The sequence below is a fragment of the Panthera onca genome, chromosome B4 (genome assembly GCF_046562875.1).
Source record: "Panthera onca isolate mPanOnc1 chromosome B4, mPanOnc1 haplotype 2, whole genome shotgun sequence".
In the NCBI taxonomy this organism is placed as follows: Eukaryota; Metazoa; Chordata; class Mammalia; order Carnivora; family Felidae; genus Panthera; species Panthera onca.
In genome coordinates this window covers 159,283-177,960 of record NC_138345.1, presented here as the reverse complement: position 1 = coordinate 177,960, position 18,678 = coordinate 159,283, and the positions used below count along the sequence as shown (strand labels likewise).

General features: G+C 37.8%; 1 protein-coding gene across 11 annotated transcripts in view; it reads right to left on the bottom strand.

Annotated features, from left to right (window-relative positions):
• The window catches only part of ZMYND11 (zinc finger MYND-type containing 11), a 133,668-nt gene that overhangs the window by 73,197 nt on the left and 41,793 nt on the right, over positions 1-18,678 (bottom strand). For all 11 annotated transcript variants that reach the window (XM_060659421.3, XM_060659420.3, XM_060659419.3 and 8 more), the window contains exon 2: positions 1,494-1,628. In XM_060659421.3, the coding sequence (XP_060515404.1) occupies positions 1,494-1,609 (116 nt within the window). In that variant the 5' untranslated portion in view covers positions 1,610-1,628. The remainder of the gene's footprint in view (positions 1-1,493; positions 1,629-18,678) is intronic.

The window sequence follows — 18,678 nt, the reverse complement described above, 5'->3', positions numbered from 1 at the left end:
AGAGAAGGGAGAAAAGAGAATGCTTATCAACAATCCCTAATGCAGAAAGGGCACGACACGGTGTGCGCTCCTCCTTACGAACCTCTTCTCTCTCACGAGAACGCACACAGATGTCACATCACCTGCGCGGCACCTGCACCACCACTGCCATCAACTAGCGGCAACCTTCGCGGTCCAACTATGGACGCCTGGCACCAGGAGACGCCTCCAAGGCTCCCAGAGCAGGTGCCGGCCCAGGGAGGAAGAAGCACCTCCAACACCGGGACAGTTCTGTCAAACTGGGATGACCTGAAGTTTAAAATTTAAACCCAAAGAGCAGCATCTTATTTCCACATCCTTCTGTAGGTAATTTTGACAGACATAAACTATGTTTTTAAAAAATCCCAACCACAGGAAAATACGTATGGCTGTTATTCTTGAGGTTTTGAAAACATGTTTTTATGCCAATACCACCTCACTATAACCTATACTTCGTAAAACACCCCCAAATTATTTGTTTTATAAAAACATGCTAATTTGAATTTAATTATAATGTGCTCTTTATTTTATTCTTATTTTCCATACAAGTGTTACCGAATATTTTTATGCTAGTGGCCCTCAGGAGCTAGGACATGTACATAGCAACTTTAAATGCGGACTTAGAGCAACACATGGCATTATTCTTTCTCCTTCTCTGGTCCCTGCCCTCTCGAGTAAACTTTATAATCTTTAACAGAATGTAGGTAAGAGACAAAAATATGTGGTATTCAATTTTGTTACTTATTAATAAAGGCAAAAATAAGCACTAAATGAACTTCTGTAAATCACTTGTTTCCACTTTTACACATAGCATCTAAGGAATGTGTAGAAAATAAAGAAATTCTATCTAAATTACCAAAAAATATCATTCAACCATTTAAAAAAAGATGGATTGAGCTTTATTCCCTTAAAAATACTCAGAGAAACAAAGGAACAAAATCAAGTTCCATTTGAAGACTCTGTTATAATCAGTATATAACAGGTAAGTAGAGAATTCATAAAGTATTCTGATAATTGTCTATCCTGAATCTTGGTCTACCAAAGTAATGTAATTTCCAAAACACAGAATGAAATGGTCAGAAAGTCCTGGTTAGTGGACTAGGGACCAACGTGTGTGACAGTGAACACTCAACAAACAGCACACTGGTTTTAGACAGTTTACGCAAAAGCAAAGCCTTTTTGATAAAAAAGACATAAAGATCTGTTCCCAAGAGTTAAAAAATCTTTGAGAACTAAAAAGCTATTGTAAGTAGTACACACTGGTATTTTACTTCTCTAATATTTCTTTACAAAACATCTAAACACAAGTTGCCTATGCTTCTGTATTATTTTTCTAATAAGTTACATATAAGGCAAAAAGCGACTGTTACTTTGTAATGCCTTGATGAGCATAATAAATAAGTTGGTTTTAGACCTTTGCCCCCCAAAAATCTTATAGGAAACTTCACAAGGATATTTTTGCTTAAATTACTCACTTTGTAATACGGTCAATGTTGGCAATTTGCTTCTGGTTCCGTATAATCTCAATGGCTGCCCAAAGATGCTGGATAGCTTTCGTATCCGCCTGTCGTCTTTTTGTTAAACGTGCCATGACCTGTTCACTTCTTTAACTGTAGGAATACACAAAAACATAAGGAAAAAATATATGGATTACAAGATGCACCTTTATCAGTATAAGTGAGTAACAGTCTCAGCACGTCCTAACTCCTGGTGAGGACACTACTGTAGTCTGGAGTATGACGCCCTTTCTACTGTATTTTCTACACCGACATTACCAATTACTTCACAAAAATTGTCATTTGCTTCATTATTTCATTAAAAAATGTCATTTTAAGACCAAAGAATTAAAAAGGTCTTCCCGATAAGGGTTAGTAGTCATCCTATACTAACGTATTAAAAAAAAAATGCATATCTTATTCTAAAGCAAAAGCAGAACATAAAATTTCATTTTTTGATAATACATTGTGTATAATTTGACAGATCAATATAAATGGATTCAAATGTCCTTATTCTTTGGTATTTTATTATACTCAGGGTTTTAAATTTTGAATTTTATAAAACCATGCTGATAAATGACAGTCTTTTTTTTTTTTTTTCCAAATAAAACCATAAACAGAAACTGTAAGATAGTTATTTCTGGCTGAGGTGTGAAAGGCTGGGAGCTGGTGTCCCAGAGGACATGGGTGGATCCGCATCTGCGTGAATGTTCACGTGCTTGGGCTGGCGGGGGCGGGGAGGGGGGGGTTGTTCATTGTATCACTCAGAAACAACATCGCTGTTTCATTCAAATTTCAATATTCTGAGCGAAGTGAGGAAAATGGTCACTGGCTGTGTTCTGGCAGGTGTGCGGGGAACACAACTGAGCAACAGTGCTGCAGGAGAGGCTCATGCATACAACCGGACTCCCAGCTGGGCACAGAGGGGCTGGACTGTCAGCAGTGTCCTCGGCCCTGAGACACCTGATCCCTACATCGTCACATGGGTTAGCATTTGGCCACCCTTAGGGATAAGGTGAACATCAAACCCCCCCTGACCTGACCTTTCCTATCTTGTAAGGGTGGGAATGAGTGAAGGAATCTCATTCTTGGCACTTTCCTGTGTTCCAGGACTGGCCAGCAGAGCCTACAGGTCTCCGTGTTCTCTGCCTCTACGTTTCTCTTCAGAGCCAAGTCCGTTCTCCCTCTTTCTCTGACACACCCAAACAAAACCAGCAGTCGCCCATGAGTGTGGGGTCAGTCAGCCTCCTGGAATAAGGTATTTTTCAAATTGCATTACTAACAGAAGAATTCTGAACACGTTTGAAGGTATTCTTGAATATCCTACTTCTTCCCACCACTACTTGTAATATTTGCAGACTTTGCTCCACATAGAAAATAAGCAAAAAATAAAGCCAGCATCCAAATTTTAAAGAAAACTAAGGAAAATCAGTTGGGTTCAGTACAGACTTAGACGTAGAATTAAAAGGTAGTAACAATTACAATTTATGAATGTGTGTTTAGAGAGAAACCACTATGTATCAGTGTAAGTGCGCTGTTAAGCAATGCCAACTTTCTGAATCTGACAAGCGTTTCGGTAAGGAATTGTCTGGCAAGAATGTAAAGTATGTTACAGAGTGACATCTAATGGTGAACTATGGTACTATACGTTGTCAGGTTATACAGATGCTCAGTCAAAAACACACTACTTCAACCCTACTTACATACTTAAAAGTAAGTATTTTCAAAAACTGAGAACTGAGGGTTGATGGGGGGTGCGAGGGAGGGGAGGGTGGGTGATGGGTGTTGAGGGGGGCACCTTTTGGGATGAGCACTGGGTGTTGTATGGAAACCAATTTGACAATAAATTTCATATATTGAAAGAAAAAAATAAAATAAAAAAGAAGGAAAAAAAAAAGAAAAAAAAGTAAGTATTTTCTGTGCTCGATAGATACACTGAATTATCTAAAAATGAAAAAACTGTAGTCCTTGCCAGAAATGGCCTAAAACTGGCAGAGGAATTTTGATATATACATGAACTACTGTAAGGTCAGAGAGGACCAACATGGTCCAGAATACATGCCAGGAGAATCTACACAAGGGGACACTACTTCTAGATTAGGTAACACTACAGAATGGTAGATATGTGGGGGAACACAAGAGGAATTTCCTTAATTTCTTTAAAAGATAACTGGCTGTTTAAAGCAAAGATACAATTGTTAGATCTCATTAGGTTTATGACATGTAGAAGTAAAAGAGAGGACAATGTGACACAAAGGGTTTAAGAGTAGTAAGTAATCATATCATTGTAAACATGTAATTTAACTTGCATTTTTTCTAAGTACATATATGAAAAATTAAGAATGATTTATTCAGAACTACAGGAAATACATAAAACCAAAGCTAGTGTTTTAAAATAACGCCATATAGTAAATATAACTATTTATATGACATAACAACCAAAAGAATACAGTGGGGACACTAATAGCAGAAACTCTACAAGTGAGGTCACTTAATTGCTAGAAATGGTTAAACTCAAGACTCAAGAATTAAGCAGCACACACTTCAGAAAACACGTAAAGTTAAAACCAAAGAGTTTTGAGATCTGCCTGAACTGAGTCAACATAGGTACACACATCACAAGGAAGACACTCAGGAGCCCAAGGAGAGCCTTGCAAAGAACACAGACCCATGAAAGGAGAGCACGATGATGTCTGAGACACATCATAAAAGCACCAAAGTACAACCAGAGATTTTCCTTCTTATGAAATCTAAAATCATTGTTTGGTAACATAGTTCAGACATGCCTGTTGTAGATGCTCTGGCAATATAGCAGTAAAACAGATAAAAGTCCTTCTGTTGTTGACTTAACGTGATTAATAACGTGGCTAGATATTAAACACAGATAGCAATTTGTCTGTTCATCAATAAAATCCTAGGAAATGAGTGTCTCAGTTCCCATGTACAGACAGCTTCTCATTTAAGGTCTTCACTGATGTGAACACACCCAAGTCTGCAGCCCTCTCTCCTGAATGCATATTACTACTAAACTGAACCCCTCAAAATTCCAAAGTCTGCCCGAAACACTGGACCTTGGTCCCCTTGGTTAAGCTGTGCTCTGCCCTCTCCTTGCTGGGACTTGAGCAACTGTCCATGCAACTGTCTCTGACTGACCTTTCCTCTAGGATCACACTAAAGCAAACTCAACTCTTCCATATTTTAATTTTTTAATATGTCTCTTACAGACATACTACTGCCTTGTGCAAATAATTATAAATTCCTCAGAAGATCCATCAGTTCCACTAAGAAGGGACAGGCTTCATCTTTCATCTACCTTCCAAGGTGGCCTCAGAGGGACATGATAGACAAAAAAAGAAAAAACAAAAAAAACCTCCTCAATCTTTTCGGCTCCCCTTAGGAAGATGAACTCCTTCAGAAAGTGATTCTCAAGAGGCTTATAGTTTAAAAAATAAAAATACAAAACCAAACACTTCCCACTAATTTTCCCCCCAATTTCTCTTACTGTGGTAAAATAGACATAACATAAACCAGCGTCACCATTTTTACATGTACGTTCACTGGCATTAACCACATCTACAATGTCCTGAAGCAGTCACCACCATCCAGTCACATAACTCACTTCATCTTGTGAAACTGAATCTCTGCACCCGTTAGTCCCTAAGTACTTCCCCTCCTCCCCCAATGCCTGGCACCCACTGTACTACTTCGACTTTGTGACGAATCTAAGTACCTTAGAATTGTGGAATTAGAAGTGGAATTAGACAGTTTTTGTCCTTCTGTACCTGACATATTTCACTTAACAAAATGTCCTCAATGTTCACCCACGTTGTAGCAGGTTACAGAATTTTCTTCCTTTTTAAGGCTGAATATTATTCCATTGCACATATACATTGCATTTTGTTATCCACTCATCTGTGATGAACACTTGGGTTACTTCCACGTTTAGCACATAACATAGCTATGAACACATGTGTACAAATATGTCTTTGAGATCCTGCTTTTGATATACCCAGAAGCATAACTGCCATGTGAACTGGCAATTACATGTTTTATTTTTTAAACACCCACCAAACTGTTTTCCACAGCAGGTGCACCCTTTTACTTTCCCGCCAGTAGTGCACAAGGTTCTAATTTCTCCACATTTTCATCAACACTTATAATTTTCTGGTTTTGATACGAGCCATCCTAATGGGTCTGAGTTGGTCCAAGTAACTGTGGCAAGCCCCCAGGTGATACTGATATTCTCTACCCATACAAATCCAGATTTAATGCAATCCCTTCCATCTGTGTATCTTTTTTTTTTTTTTTTTTATGAGAGAGAGAGAGAGAGAGAGAGAGAGAGAGAGAGAGAAAGCACGAGCAAGGGAGGGACAGAGAAAGAGGGAGAGAGAGTCTTAAGCAGACTCCATGCTGTTAGTACAGAGCCTGACGCAAAGCTCGATCCCCCAAACTGTGAGATCATGACCTGCCTGAACCAAAACAGAGTCGGATGCTTAACCAACTGAGCCACCCAGGCGCCCCGTATCTTCTTTAACATCATGCAAATGCTACAAACGGGGAAAAAAGAGACTAAGAGAAATCAATCAGGAAATTAAAAATAAGCAAAATTAAGTAATGCAATGCTTGCAGATAAATACATATATGGGCAAACTTTTTATTGCAGAAGTGATAAACGTGAAAAGGAAATTGAAAGAATGGGAGGCTGAGAAAACAGTGTACCCAACAGGACCACACTGGGAGGACACACGTAATCAAGTGTGTTCTGAAGTTTGCTTCCAGTGGTGAGTGGGTCCAGATTTTTGTCTTATGTTGTCTAACAAATATGTTTTGTAAATATTTTGACATATTTACATCAAATATTCCATGAAACTTAAAACTAAATCCAATTGTATAATGTGTATTGATTACTTAGGTTAGGTTGAAATTTTCCCACAATCTACTAGTAATTTCAAATTACTTTTCATTGATAGCCTATTCATAGCATTTTCCTATTTAGATATTAATGTCTTTATATATTAAGATTATTCCTAAAATACTTTTCTCTCTTAGTAAACACTAAATGAAATTATATGGAAATCTAGCTAACCATGAATTCTTTTATGTTAACTTTTCTGATTATAAGTCCTTCCACATTCAAGTCAGAAAAAATATTCAAATGTATTTCCCTGGTTTTGTTCTGTTTTTGCTTTTTAGAGAGAGTGAGTGGTATAAGGAGCGAGAGAATCTTCAGCAGGCTCCACACCCAGCATGGAGCTTGACATGGAGCTCAATCTCACAACCCTGAGACCATTACCTAAGCTGAAATCGAGTTGGACCCTTAACTGACTGAGCCACCCAGGCACCTGTGTTTTAATTTTTTTAAACATTGACTTTTTAATCCGTCTGAGAATAACTTTTTATAATGTAACACTAATAAACATTGTGTTATAGATCAGTTTTAGGTTCATAGCACAACTCAGCAGGACATACCAGGAATCCCATGTCCCCATGCACCTGCCCCCCCCCACCTTATCAACACCCCAAACCAGAAATGACATTTGTTACAACCAAGAAACCTGCACTGGCATACCAGTATTTTCCCCAAAGCCCATGCTTCAGCTCATGGTTGGTTCACTCTTGGTGCCGTACACCCTACGGGTTTTCACATACACATTAAGACAAGTATATACCATCAAAGTATCACCCAGAATAGTTTCCCTGCCTAAAAATCCTTTGTGTGCCACCTACTCATCCCTCCGTGTCCCCAATTCCTGGCAACCACTGATTTTTTTTTTTTTTTTTTTTTTACTGCCTCCATCATTGGCCTTTTCCAGAATGTCCTATAGCTGGACTCATACAGTACGTGGCCTTTTTGGATTGACTTCTTTCACTTGGTACTATGCATTTAAGATTCCTCCGTATCTTTTCACGGTTTGACAGTTCATTTCCTTTTAGTGCTGAATAATATTCCATTGAACGGACATAACACAGTTCATCCGTTCACTGACTAGAGAATATCTTGGTTGCTTCCATATTTTGGCAATTATGAATTAAAGCTGCTATCAACAACCCTGTAAAGATTTCTATGTGTACATGGTCAGCTTTTTTGATAAATAACGAGGAGGGCAACTGCTGGATGGTAAGAGTATGTTTAGTTTTGTAAGAAAACGGCCTTCCAAAGTGCCTGCACCATTTAGCGTTCCCACCAGCAATGACTAAGTTCCCATGGCTCCACATTCTCATCAGCAATTGGTGTTTTTTGGATTTTAGCCATTCTAACAGATGTGTAGTGAGAAAATTAATGTTGTTTTAAGTTGCAATTCTCTTATGACATAGGATGTTGAACATCTTTTCATACACTTACTTTTTACCTCTATCTCATCTTTGGTGAGATGTAAGTTCAAATTTTTTGTTCATTTTTTAATCGCATCCATCTTCTTACTTGTTTAAGAGTTCTTTGTACATTTCAGGGCACTTGGGTGGCTCAGTCAGTTGAGCATCCAGCTCTTGATTTCAGCTCAGGTCACAATCTGGTGGTTCGTGAGTTTGAGCCCTCAGTCGGGCTCTGCACTGACATGGTGGAGCCTGTTTGGGATTCTCTCTCTCCTTTCTGCCTCACACCCCTGCACGTGCTTGCTCTCTCAGGGTAAATAAACATTCAAAAAAAAAAGTTCTTTGTACATTTTGGTAATGGTCCTTTAGCCGGTGTCTTTCACAAATATTCCCCCAGTCTGTGGCTTGTCCTCTCATTCTCTTCAAAGTTTTAATCTTCATCAAGTCCAACTTATCAACTATTACTTTCAAGGGTCGTGTCTTGGTGTTGTTACTAAAATGTCACTGCCATACTCCAGGACACCTAAGCTGTCTCCTATGTTATCTTCTAGAAGTTTTACATTTTAGGTCTATGATTCTATTCATTTTGAGTTAATTTTGATGAAGGGTACAAGGTGTGTCTAGATTCATTTTTTTTTTTTTTTTGGCATATGGATGCAGTTGTCCCACCACTATCTGATGAAGAGATTATATCTGTTCCATCGTACTACCTTTGCTCTTTTATCAAAGATCAGTTGGTTATATTTACGCAGGTCTACTTCTGGGCTCTGACATCTGTTCCACTGATGTATTTGTTGCTTTACCAATACCACCCTGTCCTCATTGGGTAGGCTATTCTGGATCTCTTGCCATTCCATATGAATTTCAGAACCACTATGTTGATATCCAAAATATGACTTCCTGGGATTTTTATTGGGACTGCACTGAATCTATACCATAGATCAAGTTGGGAAGAACTGACGTGTTGACAATATTAAGTCTTCCTATCCCTGAACAAGGGTTCTCTCTCCACTTATTTTTTTTTTTTCATCAGAATTTTGTTTTCCTCATACAGATCTTACACATATCTTGTTAGGTTTATACCTAAGTATTCCATTTGGGGGGCGATAATATAAATGGTGATGTGTTTTTAACTTCACATTCAACTTGTTCATTGCTGATATATAAGAGAGTGATAGGCTTTTATATATTGTTATATATTAACTTTGCCATAATTATTAGTTCCAGGTACCTATCAATTCTTTCAGATTTTCTGTGTAGACAATCATGTCATCTGTAAACAAAAATAGTTTTCTCTCTTCCAAATTTCTTTACTTCTATTTCCTTTTCTTGTCTTATTGCTTTAGCTCGGACTTCCAATACCATGTTGAAAAGGGCATGGTAAGAAGAGACATCCTTGCTTTGTTCCTGATTTCATCAAGAAACCTGTGTTTCTCATCATTAAGTATGATGATGTTAGTGTAGAACTTTTGTAGGTAATTTCTATTCCTAGTTTGATTGAAGTTTTTATTATAAATGAGTGCTGGATTTCGTCAAATGATTTTTATGCATCTATTAACAGGCTAAAGAAAAATTACACTATTTTAATAGATGCATAACAATCAAGAACCCATCTGGGTCTGGTGCTTTCTGTTTTGGAAGGTTATTAACTACTGATTCAATTTCTTTTATAAAGGTGTAAACAGGTTATCTATTTCTTCTTGCAGGGGTCTTGCCAGATTATGCCTTTCAAGAAATTGATCTATTTCATCTGTTATCAAGTTTGTGGGCAGAGAGTTGTTCACAGTATTCCTTTACTATACTTCTATGGTCTAGAGGATCAGTAGTGATAGCTTTTCTTTTACTTCTTAGATTAATAATTTGTGTCTTTGTTTCTAAGGCTTGTATAGAGACTTACTGATTCTATTGATCTTTTCAAACAACTAGCTTTTGACTGCATTGATTTCTCCACTGATTTCCTACTTAGTTTCATTTTTCTGCTTTAATTCTTGCTATTTCTTTTCTTCTGCTTACTTTGGGTTTAATTTTCTTTTTCTTGTGTCCTAAGGTGGAAGCTTAGAATATTGGTTTTAGATGTTTCTTCTTTTCTAATATATACATTCAATGCTATATATTTCCCTGTAAGCATTGCTTTTGTTGTATTCTACAAATTTTGATAAGATATATTTTCATTCTCATTTACATTTAATTCAAATCTAAAAATTTTTTTTAGATTTCTTTTCCAGCCTATATGTTGTTTAATGTTGAAGTATTTTGAGATTTAAAGCGATTTTTCTGTTTTCTTGAATTTTTGTTTGTTTTAAGAGAGTGCACCCAAGAAAGGGAGAGGGGTAGAGGGGGAGGGAGAGAGAGGCGGGGGAGGGAGAGAATTCCAGACAGGCTCCACATTCAGTGCAGAACCCGATGGGACCTCAATCCCACTACCCTGGGATCATGACCTGAGCCAAAATCAAGAGTCAGATGCTCAACCCAGCCACCCAGGCACCCCTCTTGATTTCTATTTTAATTCTATTGTGGTCTAACAACAGATATTGTATGATTTCTAAATTTTTTTAATTTATTGAGTTTTATGGCTGAGGATGTGAATGATCCATGTGAGCTTAAAATGTATATTCTTTTGTTGTAGGATGAGGTAGTCTATAGATATTGATGATATCCAATTAATATTGTTGAGTTCAACTGTGTGCTTATCTCCTGCCTACTGCACCTGTCCATTTCTGAGAGGGGTGTTGAAATCTCCAATATACCAGTGCATTCATCTACCGCTTCTTGCAGTTCTAATAGTTTTTGCCTGAAATACTTTGACACACTGTTGTTAGGCACATACACATTAAGAACTGTTATACCATCTTTGAGTATGAATCTCTTCACATAATGCTCTTCATACCCATTAATATTCCTTGCTTTGACGTCTGCTCCATCTGAAATTAGTATAGCTATTCCAACTTTGTTTTGATTAGTGTCAGCATGGTATTAGCTTTTCTATCCCATTTATTTTCATCTACTAATGTATATTTAAAAAAATTTTTTTTAAATGTTTATTTATTTTTGAGACAGAGCATGAACAGGGAGGGGCAGAGAGAGATAGAGGGAGACACAGAATCCGAAGCAGGCTCCAGGCTCTGAGCTGTCAGCACAGAGCCCAACACAGGGCTCAAACCCACAGACCATGAGATCATGACCTGAGCCGAAGTCGGAGGCTCAACCAACTGAGCCACCCAGGCGCCCCACTATTAGTGTATATTTAAAATGGATTTCTTGTAGAGAACACATGGTTGGGTCCTATTTTTTAATTAACTCTGACAATCTCGTCTTTTAATTGTTACATTTTAACCATGTTGTCTAAGGTGATTATTTGCTATAATTGAATTAATGTCTATCATATTTGTTGCTGTTTTCTATGCCTTTGTTCCCCGTGCCTGCTTTTGATTTCCACCCATATTCTCTTTTGTCATTTTGAATACTTTATATGCATCTATTTTTTTCTATAGTAGCATATTAATTTTACTTTTTTTGTTGTTACTTTTTAGTGGCTGCCCCAAATATTGCAATATACATTTAAAACTAACCATGTCTATTTTTAAATAACACTATTTAGATTTACAGGTAGAAGTACCTATTAACAAAATGTTCCTAATACCTCTCTTCTGTACCTTTTATCATTGTTGTCATTCCTTTCACTTATGCATGAGCATACATAAATATCTAGATGCACACAAGCACATAAAAGTACATTGTTGCTATTGGGAACAAACTTATCTTTTAGATCAATTAAGAATAAGAAAAACAGGTTTATTTTACCCTTACTCAATTTCCAATGATCTTCTATGTATGTTTGAGTTTCTGACATGTATCCTTTTCCTTCTAAAGAACTTCATTTAACATTTCTTCCAAGGCAGGTCTACTGGCAACAAATTCTGTCAATGTTTGTTTCATAAGTATTTCTCCACTTCTGGAAGGACAGTTTTGCAGGATATACAATTCTAATTTGGTGATGGAGGGGAGCGGGCGTGGGGGGGGGGGGCAGGTTCCTCTCAATACTTTCAATATTTCACTCTGTTTTCTCGCTTGCATGGTTTCGGAGAAGAAATCTGATGTATTTATTATTTCTGCTCCTTTATAAGTAAGGTGTTTTCTTTCCTTTGGCTTCTTTAGGATTAATCTTTGATTTTCTGAGGTCTGAAAATGATATACCTAGGTGTGGTTTTGACAGCATCTATTCTGCTAGGTATTCTCTGAGCTTCTTGATCTGGTTGGACATTAATTTGGGGAAATCTGTCATCATGAATGCTTCAAATATTGCTTTTGTTCTTCTGTCTTCTCCTGTGGCTTTCCCATTTTGCGTATACCTTTTGTAGTTGTCCCATTGTCCTTGCATGTTTTTTTTCCTTCAGTCTTTCTGCTCTTTGCTTTTCAGTTTTAGAAGTTTATTGTCATATCCTTAAGTTCAGAGATTCCTTCCTTAGCCATGTCCAGTCTACTGATCCCATCAAAAGTACTCTTCATTTCCATTGCAATGTGTTTGTACTCTAGCATTTCTTTTTGGTGTTTTTAGACTTTTTATCTGTTTACAGTATTCATCTAATTTTGCATGTTTTCTATTTTTTTACATTAAAGTCCCTAGCCTATTAATCAGTTGTTTTTTTGGTTTGTTTTTTTTTTTTTTACCTCCTGTTCTGATAATTCCAATATCCTTGCCATGTTGACCCAGGTTCAGATACTTGTTAAAGTCCTGTGTTTGTTTTGCCTTTGAGTATGCCTTGTATTTTCCTTTGAAAGGTAGACACTGGGGCACCTGGGTGGCTGAGTTGGCTGGCATCCAAGCAGGTCATGACCTCACGGTTTCTGAGTTCAAGTCCCATGTCAGGCTCTGTGCTGACAGCTCCGTGTCTCCCTCTCTCTCTCTCTCTCTCTCTCTGTCCCTCCCCGACATGTTCTCTCAATAATGAACATTAAAAAAGAGAGAGAGAGAGGTGGAATGTACTAAGTAAAAGGAACTGCATAAGCAGGTGTTTAGTAATTCAGTGTAAAATGTGGGAAGGGAATGCTTTCTATAGTCCCAGGATTAGTCTCAGTGTTTTGGTGAGCCTGTGCCCATACACTGTGAACTTGACAAGTACTTTTCACTTTTATTTACCCCATTAGGTGGAACAGGATTGCTAGGAGTGAGCTGGACTTGGGTATTTCTCTTCCCTAGGTCAGTCAGGCTCTGGTGAAACTTTCTCTAGCGGGCAGGCCTTGCTAAGAACAGAATGTTCTGGCAGACTTTAAAATGGTTCCTCTCCCCCTGACCCCAGTCGCAATGGAACCACAAGGGCATTTTTTGTCCTATATTCACTAGAAGGACCTGGGAGAGCTCCTGGAGATAAGTCTTACAAAAGTGTGGGGGGGCCCTATGATGCTGGTCCCCCTGGATTTTTAACTCAGACTTGTCCACGCTGAGCCTCCAGGAGTTCATCAATCACATTCAGGTTTTCTTACCCAGCAATGGTTCCTGCAGATGTTTCTGCTGGTGGGTTTCTGCTCTGGTAAGTTTTGATTCTATTTGCCTTTCTGCCTCTCCAACTTCTGTGGCAGCCATTTGTCCTGTGGCCTTCCTGCTCTCATAATCTCAGTAGATTTGTTGGTTTTTCAGTTCAGTTCTTGTCATTAGGATGGAGTGGCAAATCCAAGCATCTTACATGCCCAAACGGAAACCGTGGGGTAAAATATAGAAGGTTACCCCAGAGAGGTAATCCATTGCATTGGCATGGTTTACTGAAAGATTTCTTTCTTCTCTAATGAACGGTGTTACCTTTCTAATCATACATAAAATTTTAATCTACACTAGCATTAGTTTCTTTGATGTGTTTGGTCTTTTGTTAGTCTCTCACAATTTTATTTATTATAACTGGCTTTATTATTAGTTATTATTCAGTTAAAGTTACAATTAAATTGTATTCAGTTATTATTTATTATACCAACTTCACATATGTAAAATCTACAATTACAATTAATTCCATGTCTCTATTGATCGCTACATAATTATTTTATATACATTACCCAACATCAAGTTTTCTAAAAGCAGGCCATATATTTCAAACTTTAGGCCCTTAACAAGTTGTACCACAAAGTATACAATATAAGCACTTACTGATTGAATACATTCCCCAACAAGCCCTGAAATTAAACAAATAAATAAAAATAAAAGGAGAAGAAATAAAGCTAGTCTAGTCTATGATAATAAGTGGTTGGCTACCAAGTGTCAAGACTAAAGAGCAACTATATTCCCTCAAATACCCCAAAGCAATCAGTTGCTGTCCGATTTCCATATGTAACAAGTATAGAACGTGGAGAGCTGGCAAAACAGACACTCGAAGTAGATTTCCTAACAGATTTATTTAAAGCAAATTATACTAGTTTAGCAACAGAAAGTAACACCATTTAAATACTGATCACGATTCCTAATAACAACAAACGTATTTCAATTATTTTATTAGTTATACTAGTAAGGAAAAAAAAAATCTTTCCAGACTCCCGGATTTGACAGAATACTACTTTAAAAAACAAAATGTATGTAGGAAAATAGAGGTTAACCCTTTGCTTATAACACCTTTATTGAGATATAATTCACATACTCTGTTTCACCCACCAAAAATCTACAACTCAGAGGTTTGGGGTATGTAGTATTAATTTTTTAAACTATGGTGCAGTATATGTAACATAAAACTTGCCATCTTAACCATTTTTAAGTGTACAGTTCAGTGGCATCATTCGCGTGCTGATGGACACGTGTGCGGTTTCTGCAGTTTGGACACTGTGAAAAACTGCAATGAACACTGGCATACAAGTGTGTGTCCTGGTCCTGCTTTCAATTCCCTTCGGTGTATCCGCAGAAGTGGGACTGCTGGATCATTAATTCTACATTCAACATTTTACGAAACTGTATTCTACAGTGGCTACACCATTTTACATTACACAGGCAACATGCGAAAGTTCCAATTTCTCCACTTCCCAGCGGACACTTGCCATTCTGTTTTTTAATGTAATTGCCAAGGTAGCTAACATACAGTGTATACAGTGTGCTCTTGGCTTTAAGAGTAGATTCCCATGACTCATCATTTACATACAACACCCACTGCTCATCCCAACAAGTGCCCTCCCCAAAGCCCATCACCCATTTTCCCCTCCCCTCAGCCCCCATTTCAACCCTCAGTTTGTTCCTTATGGTTTGCCTCCCTCTCTGTACTTTTTTCCCTACCCTCCTCTTCCCCCATTGTCTTCTGTTAAGGTTCTCAAGTTCCACATATGAGTGAAAATACATGGTATCTTTCTCTGGCTGATTTATTTCACTTGGCATAAAACCCTCCAGTTCCATCCACGTTGTTGCAAATGGCAAGATTTCATTCTTTCTCAATGCCAAGTACTATTCCATTGTATATATAAACCACACCTTCTTTATCCATTCATCAGTTAATGGACATTTGGGCTCTTTCCATAATTTGGCTATTGTTGAGAGTGCTGCTATATGGGGTACATGTGCCCCTATGAATCAGCACTCCTGTATCCTTTGGATAAATTCCTAGTAGTGCTATTGCTGGGTTGTAGGGTAATTCTATTTTTAATTTTTCAAGGGAACTCCACACTGTTTTCCAGAGTGGCTGTACCAGTTTGCATTCCCACCAACAGTGCAAGAGGGTTCCCATTTCTCCACATCCTTGCCAACATCTGTTGTTTCCTGACTTGTTCATTTTAGCCACTCTGGTGTGAGATGGCATCTCAATGTGGTTTTAGTTGCCATCTTAGTAGGTGTGAAATAGTATTTCATTGTAGTTTTGACTTGCATTTCCTTAACGACTAAAGATGTTGAGCATCTTTTCGTGTTCACTGGTTATCTATCCTCTTTGGGGAAATGTCTATTGGAGGCCTTTGCTCATTTTTAACTGTGTCATCTTTTTGTTGATAGGTTGAGGGGGTTCTTTACATATTCTAAATATTAACCCCTTATCCATATATTTTGCAAATCTTTTCTCCCATTTTGTTATGTTTTCACTTTGATAATATCCTATGATTATGATGCACAAAAGTTTTTAGTTTGGATAAAGTATAATAGATATATCTTTTCTTTCATTGCTCTTGCTTTTCATGTCAATTCCAAAGTAACATCTAAGGTATAAAGTATAAAGATTAACCCCTATGTTGTTTTCTAAGAAGTCTTACAGTTTTAGTTCTTCTGTTTCAGTCATTGAACCATTTTGAATTTTTGTCTATGGTATAGGGAAGGAATCCAAACTCATTCTTTTATATGTGGAAATCCAGTTATCCCAGCACCATCTTGTGAAGACACTATGGTTTCCTAATTGAATGGACTTAATTCCCTTGTCAAAAATCAATTGGCCAAACCTGGAAGACAGTATAGAGGTTCCTCAAAAAGTTAAAAACAGAATTACTCTATGAGGGGCACCCAGGTGGCTCAGTTTGTTAAGCATTTGACTCTTGATTTCAGGTCATGATACTTGGCTCAGGTCACGATACTAGGGTTGTGGGATCAAGCCCTGCACTGAGCTCCAATTTGAGTGTGGAGCCTGCTTAAGAGTGTCTCTCTCTCCCTCAGCCCCTCTCCCACACTTGCGGTCTCTCTAAACAACTACCCTATCATCCACTAATCACACTACTAGGCATTTATCCAAAGAATACAAAAACACTAATTAAAAGGGACATACACCCTGATGTTTATAGCAGCACTATCCACAATAGTCAAATGATGGAAGCAGCCCAAGTGTCCATCAATAGATGAACAGATAAAGAAGATGTATATATACACAATGGGCTATTACTCAGCCATAATAAAGGAGTTAGAGTATAACGTTAAGCAAAATAAGTCCATCAGAGAATAACAAACACAGTATGATTTCACTCATATGTGGAACTGAACAAAACAAATGAGCAAAGGGGAATAAAAAGAGGCAAATCAAGAAACAGAATCTTAACTACAGAGGACACTGATAGTTACCAGAAGGGAGGGGTGGGGGGATGGGTGAAGGGGATTAACAAGTGTACTTGTCATGATGAGCACTGGGTGTGTGTGTGTGTGTGTGTGTGTGTGTGTGTGTGTGTGTATAAGTACTGAATCACTGCACTGTACACCTGAAATCAATATAACACCATAGGTTTACTATGCCAAAATTAAAATGAAAAACAAATCAATTGGCCAAATGTGTATGAATTTATTTCAGATTTCTAAATTCCATACGTCTATCCTTATGTCAGTACCACACTGTTTTGATTATTGTAGCTCTGAAGCAAGTTTTGACACAGTGAAGTGTGTGTCTTTCAATTTTGTTCTTTTTCAAGATCGTTTTGGCTATCCAGGGCCCTTTCAAATCCCACATGAATTTCAAGATTGGCTTTTTCGTTCTGGAGGGGAAAAAAAGGCCATTGGAATTTTCATGGGGATTGTGCCAAACTCTAAACCGCTTTGGGTAGTATTTAGTTTTCTCATCCATGAACCCAAGACGTCTTTCCATTTATTCTGGTCTTCTTTAATTTCCTTCTGCAATGTTTTATAATTTATAGTGTACAAGTCTTTCACCTCCAATGGTTAAGTTTACTCCTAGGTATTTTGTTCTTTTACATGCCAAGGTGAATGGAATTGCTTTAATTTCCTTTTCTGATTGTTCACTACTGGTGTACTGAAACCCAACTGATTACCCTACAACTTGGCTGAACTTATTAGTTCTAATAACTTTCTTGTGGATTTCTTTTGAATTTTCTAAACAACAGGACCATGTTAGCAAATACAGTTCCATTGCTTCTTTTCCAATTTGAATGCCTTTGATTTCTTTTCCTTGTCCAATTCCTCTCGCCAAGGTTGCCAGTACGATGTTGAACAGCAGTAATGAAAGCGGGCATCTTTGTCTTGCTCTTGCTCTTAAGGAGAACGGTTCCAGTCTTTCATCACTGAGTATAGTATTAGTTTGGGTTTTCATCAATGCCCTTTATCATGTTGAGGAAGGTCCTACAGGTCCTAGTTTTCAATTGATATAATACTTTTTTTCCTTCCTTCTACTAATGTGATGTATTACATTGATGGATTTCCTAATGTTGATCTATAACTTTCACCTGGTCATGGTGTCCATCTATGTGCTTCCCAAAACTCATGTGCTAAAAAAAAAAAAAAAAAAAACCTAGTGCCTGAAGTGATGGTATCCTAGGAGGTGTGTCCTTTAGAAGATGAGGAAAGTAGAGACTTCATGAATGGGATTAATGTCCTCATAAAAGTAGCCCCAGAGATATCTCTTGGTCCTTCTACCATGTACGACAGAAGGAAAATTCAATAGTCCACTGGGTTAGAAGGCCTGTAACTCAACCCTGCCGGCACCCTGAATGGACGCCCTGCCTCCAGAACTGTGAGAAATAAATGTCTATTGTTTATAAGCCACCCAGTTTGTAGCACTTTGTTACACACAGCAAACCAAAGACACTGGTTTTACCATCATTTCACAAAATAAAAAATATTTTAATCATAATAAAATGGACCCGTATCAGAAATAATCTGTTATGTGAGAAAAATAGAAACAATACAATGAATACTTTTTTTTTAAATTTTTTTTTTAATGTTTATTTATTTTTGAGACAGATAAAGAGCATGAATGGGGGAGGGTCAGAGAGAGAGGGAGACACAGAATCGGAAACAGGCTCCAGGCTCTGAGCGGTCAGCACAGAGCCTGATGCGGGGCTCGAACTCACAGACCGCGAGATCATGACCTGAGACGAAGTCGGACGCTTAACCGACTGAGCCACCCAGGCTCCCCACAATGAATACTTTTTATGAATCTGAATTTATTCCCTTCAAAGGACTTATCTTTGACTT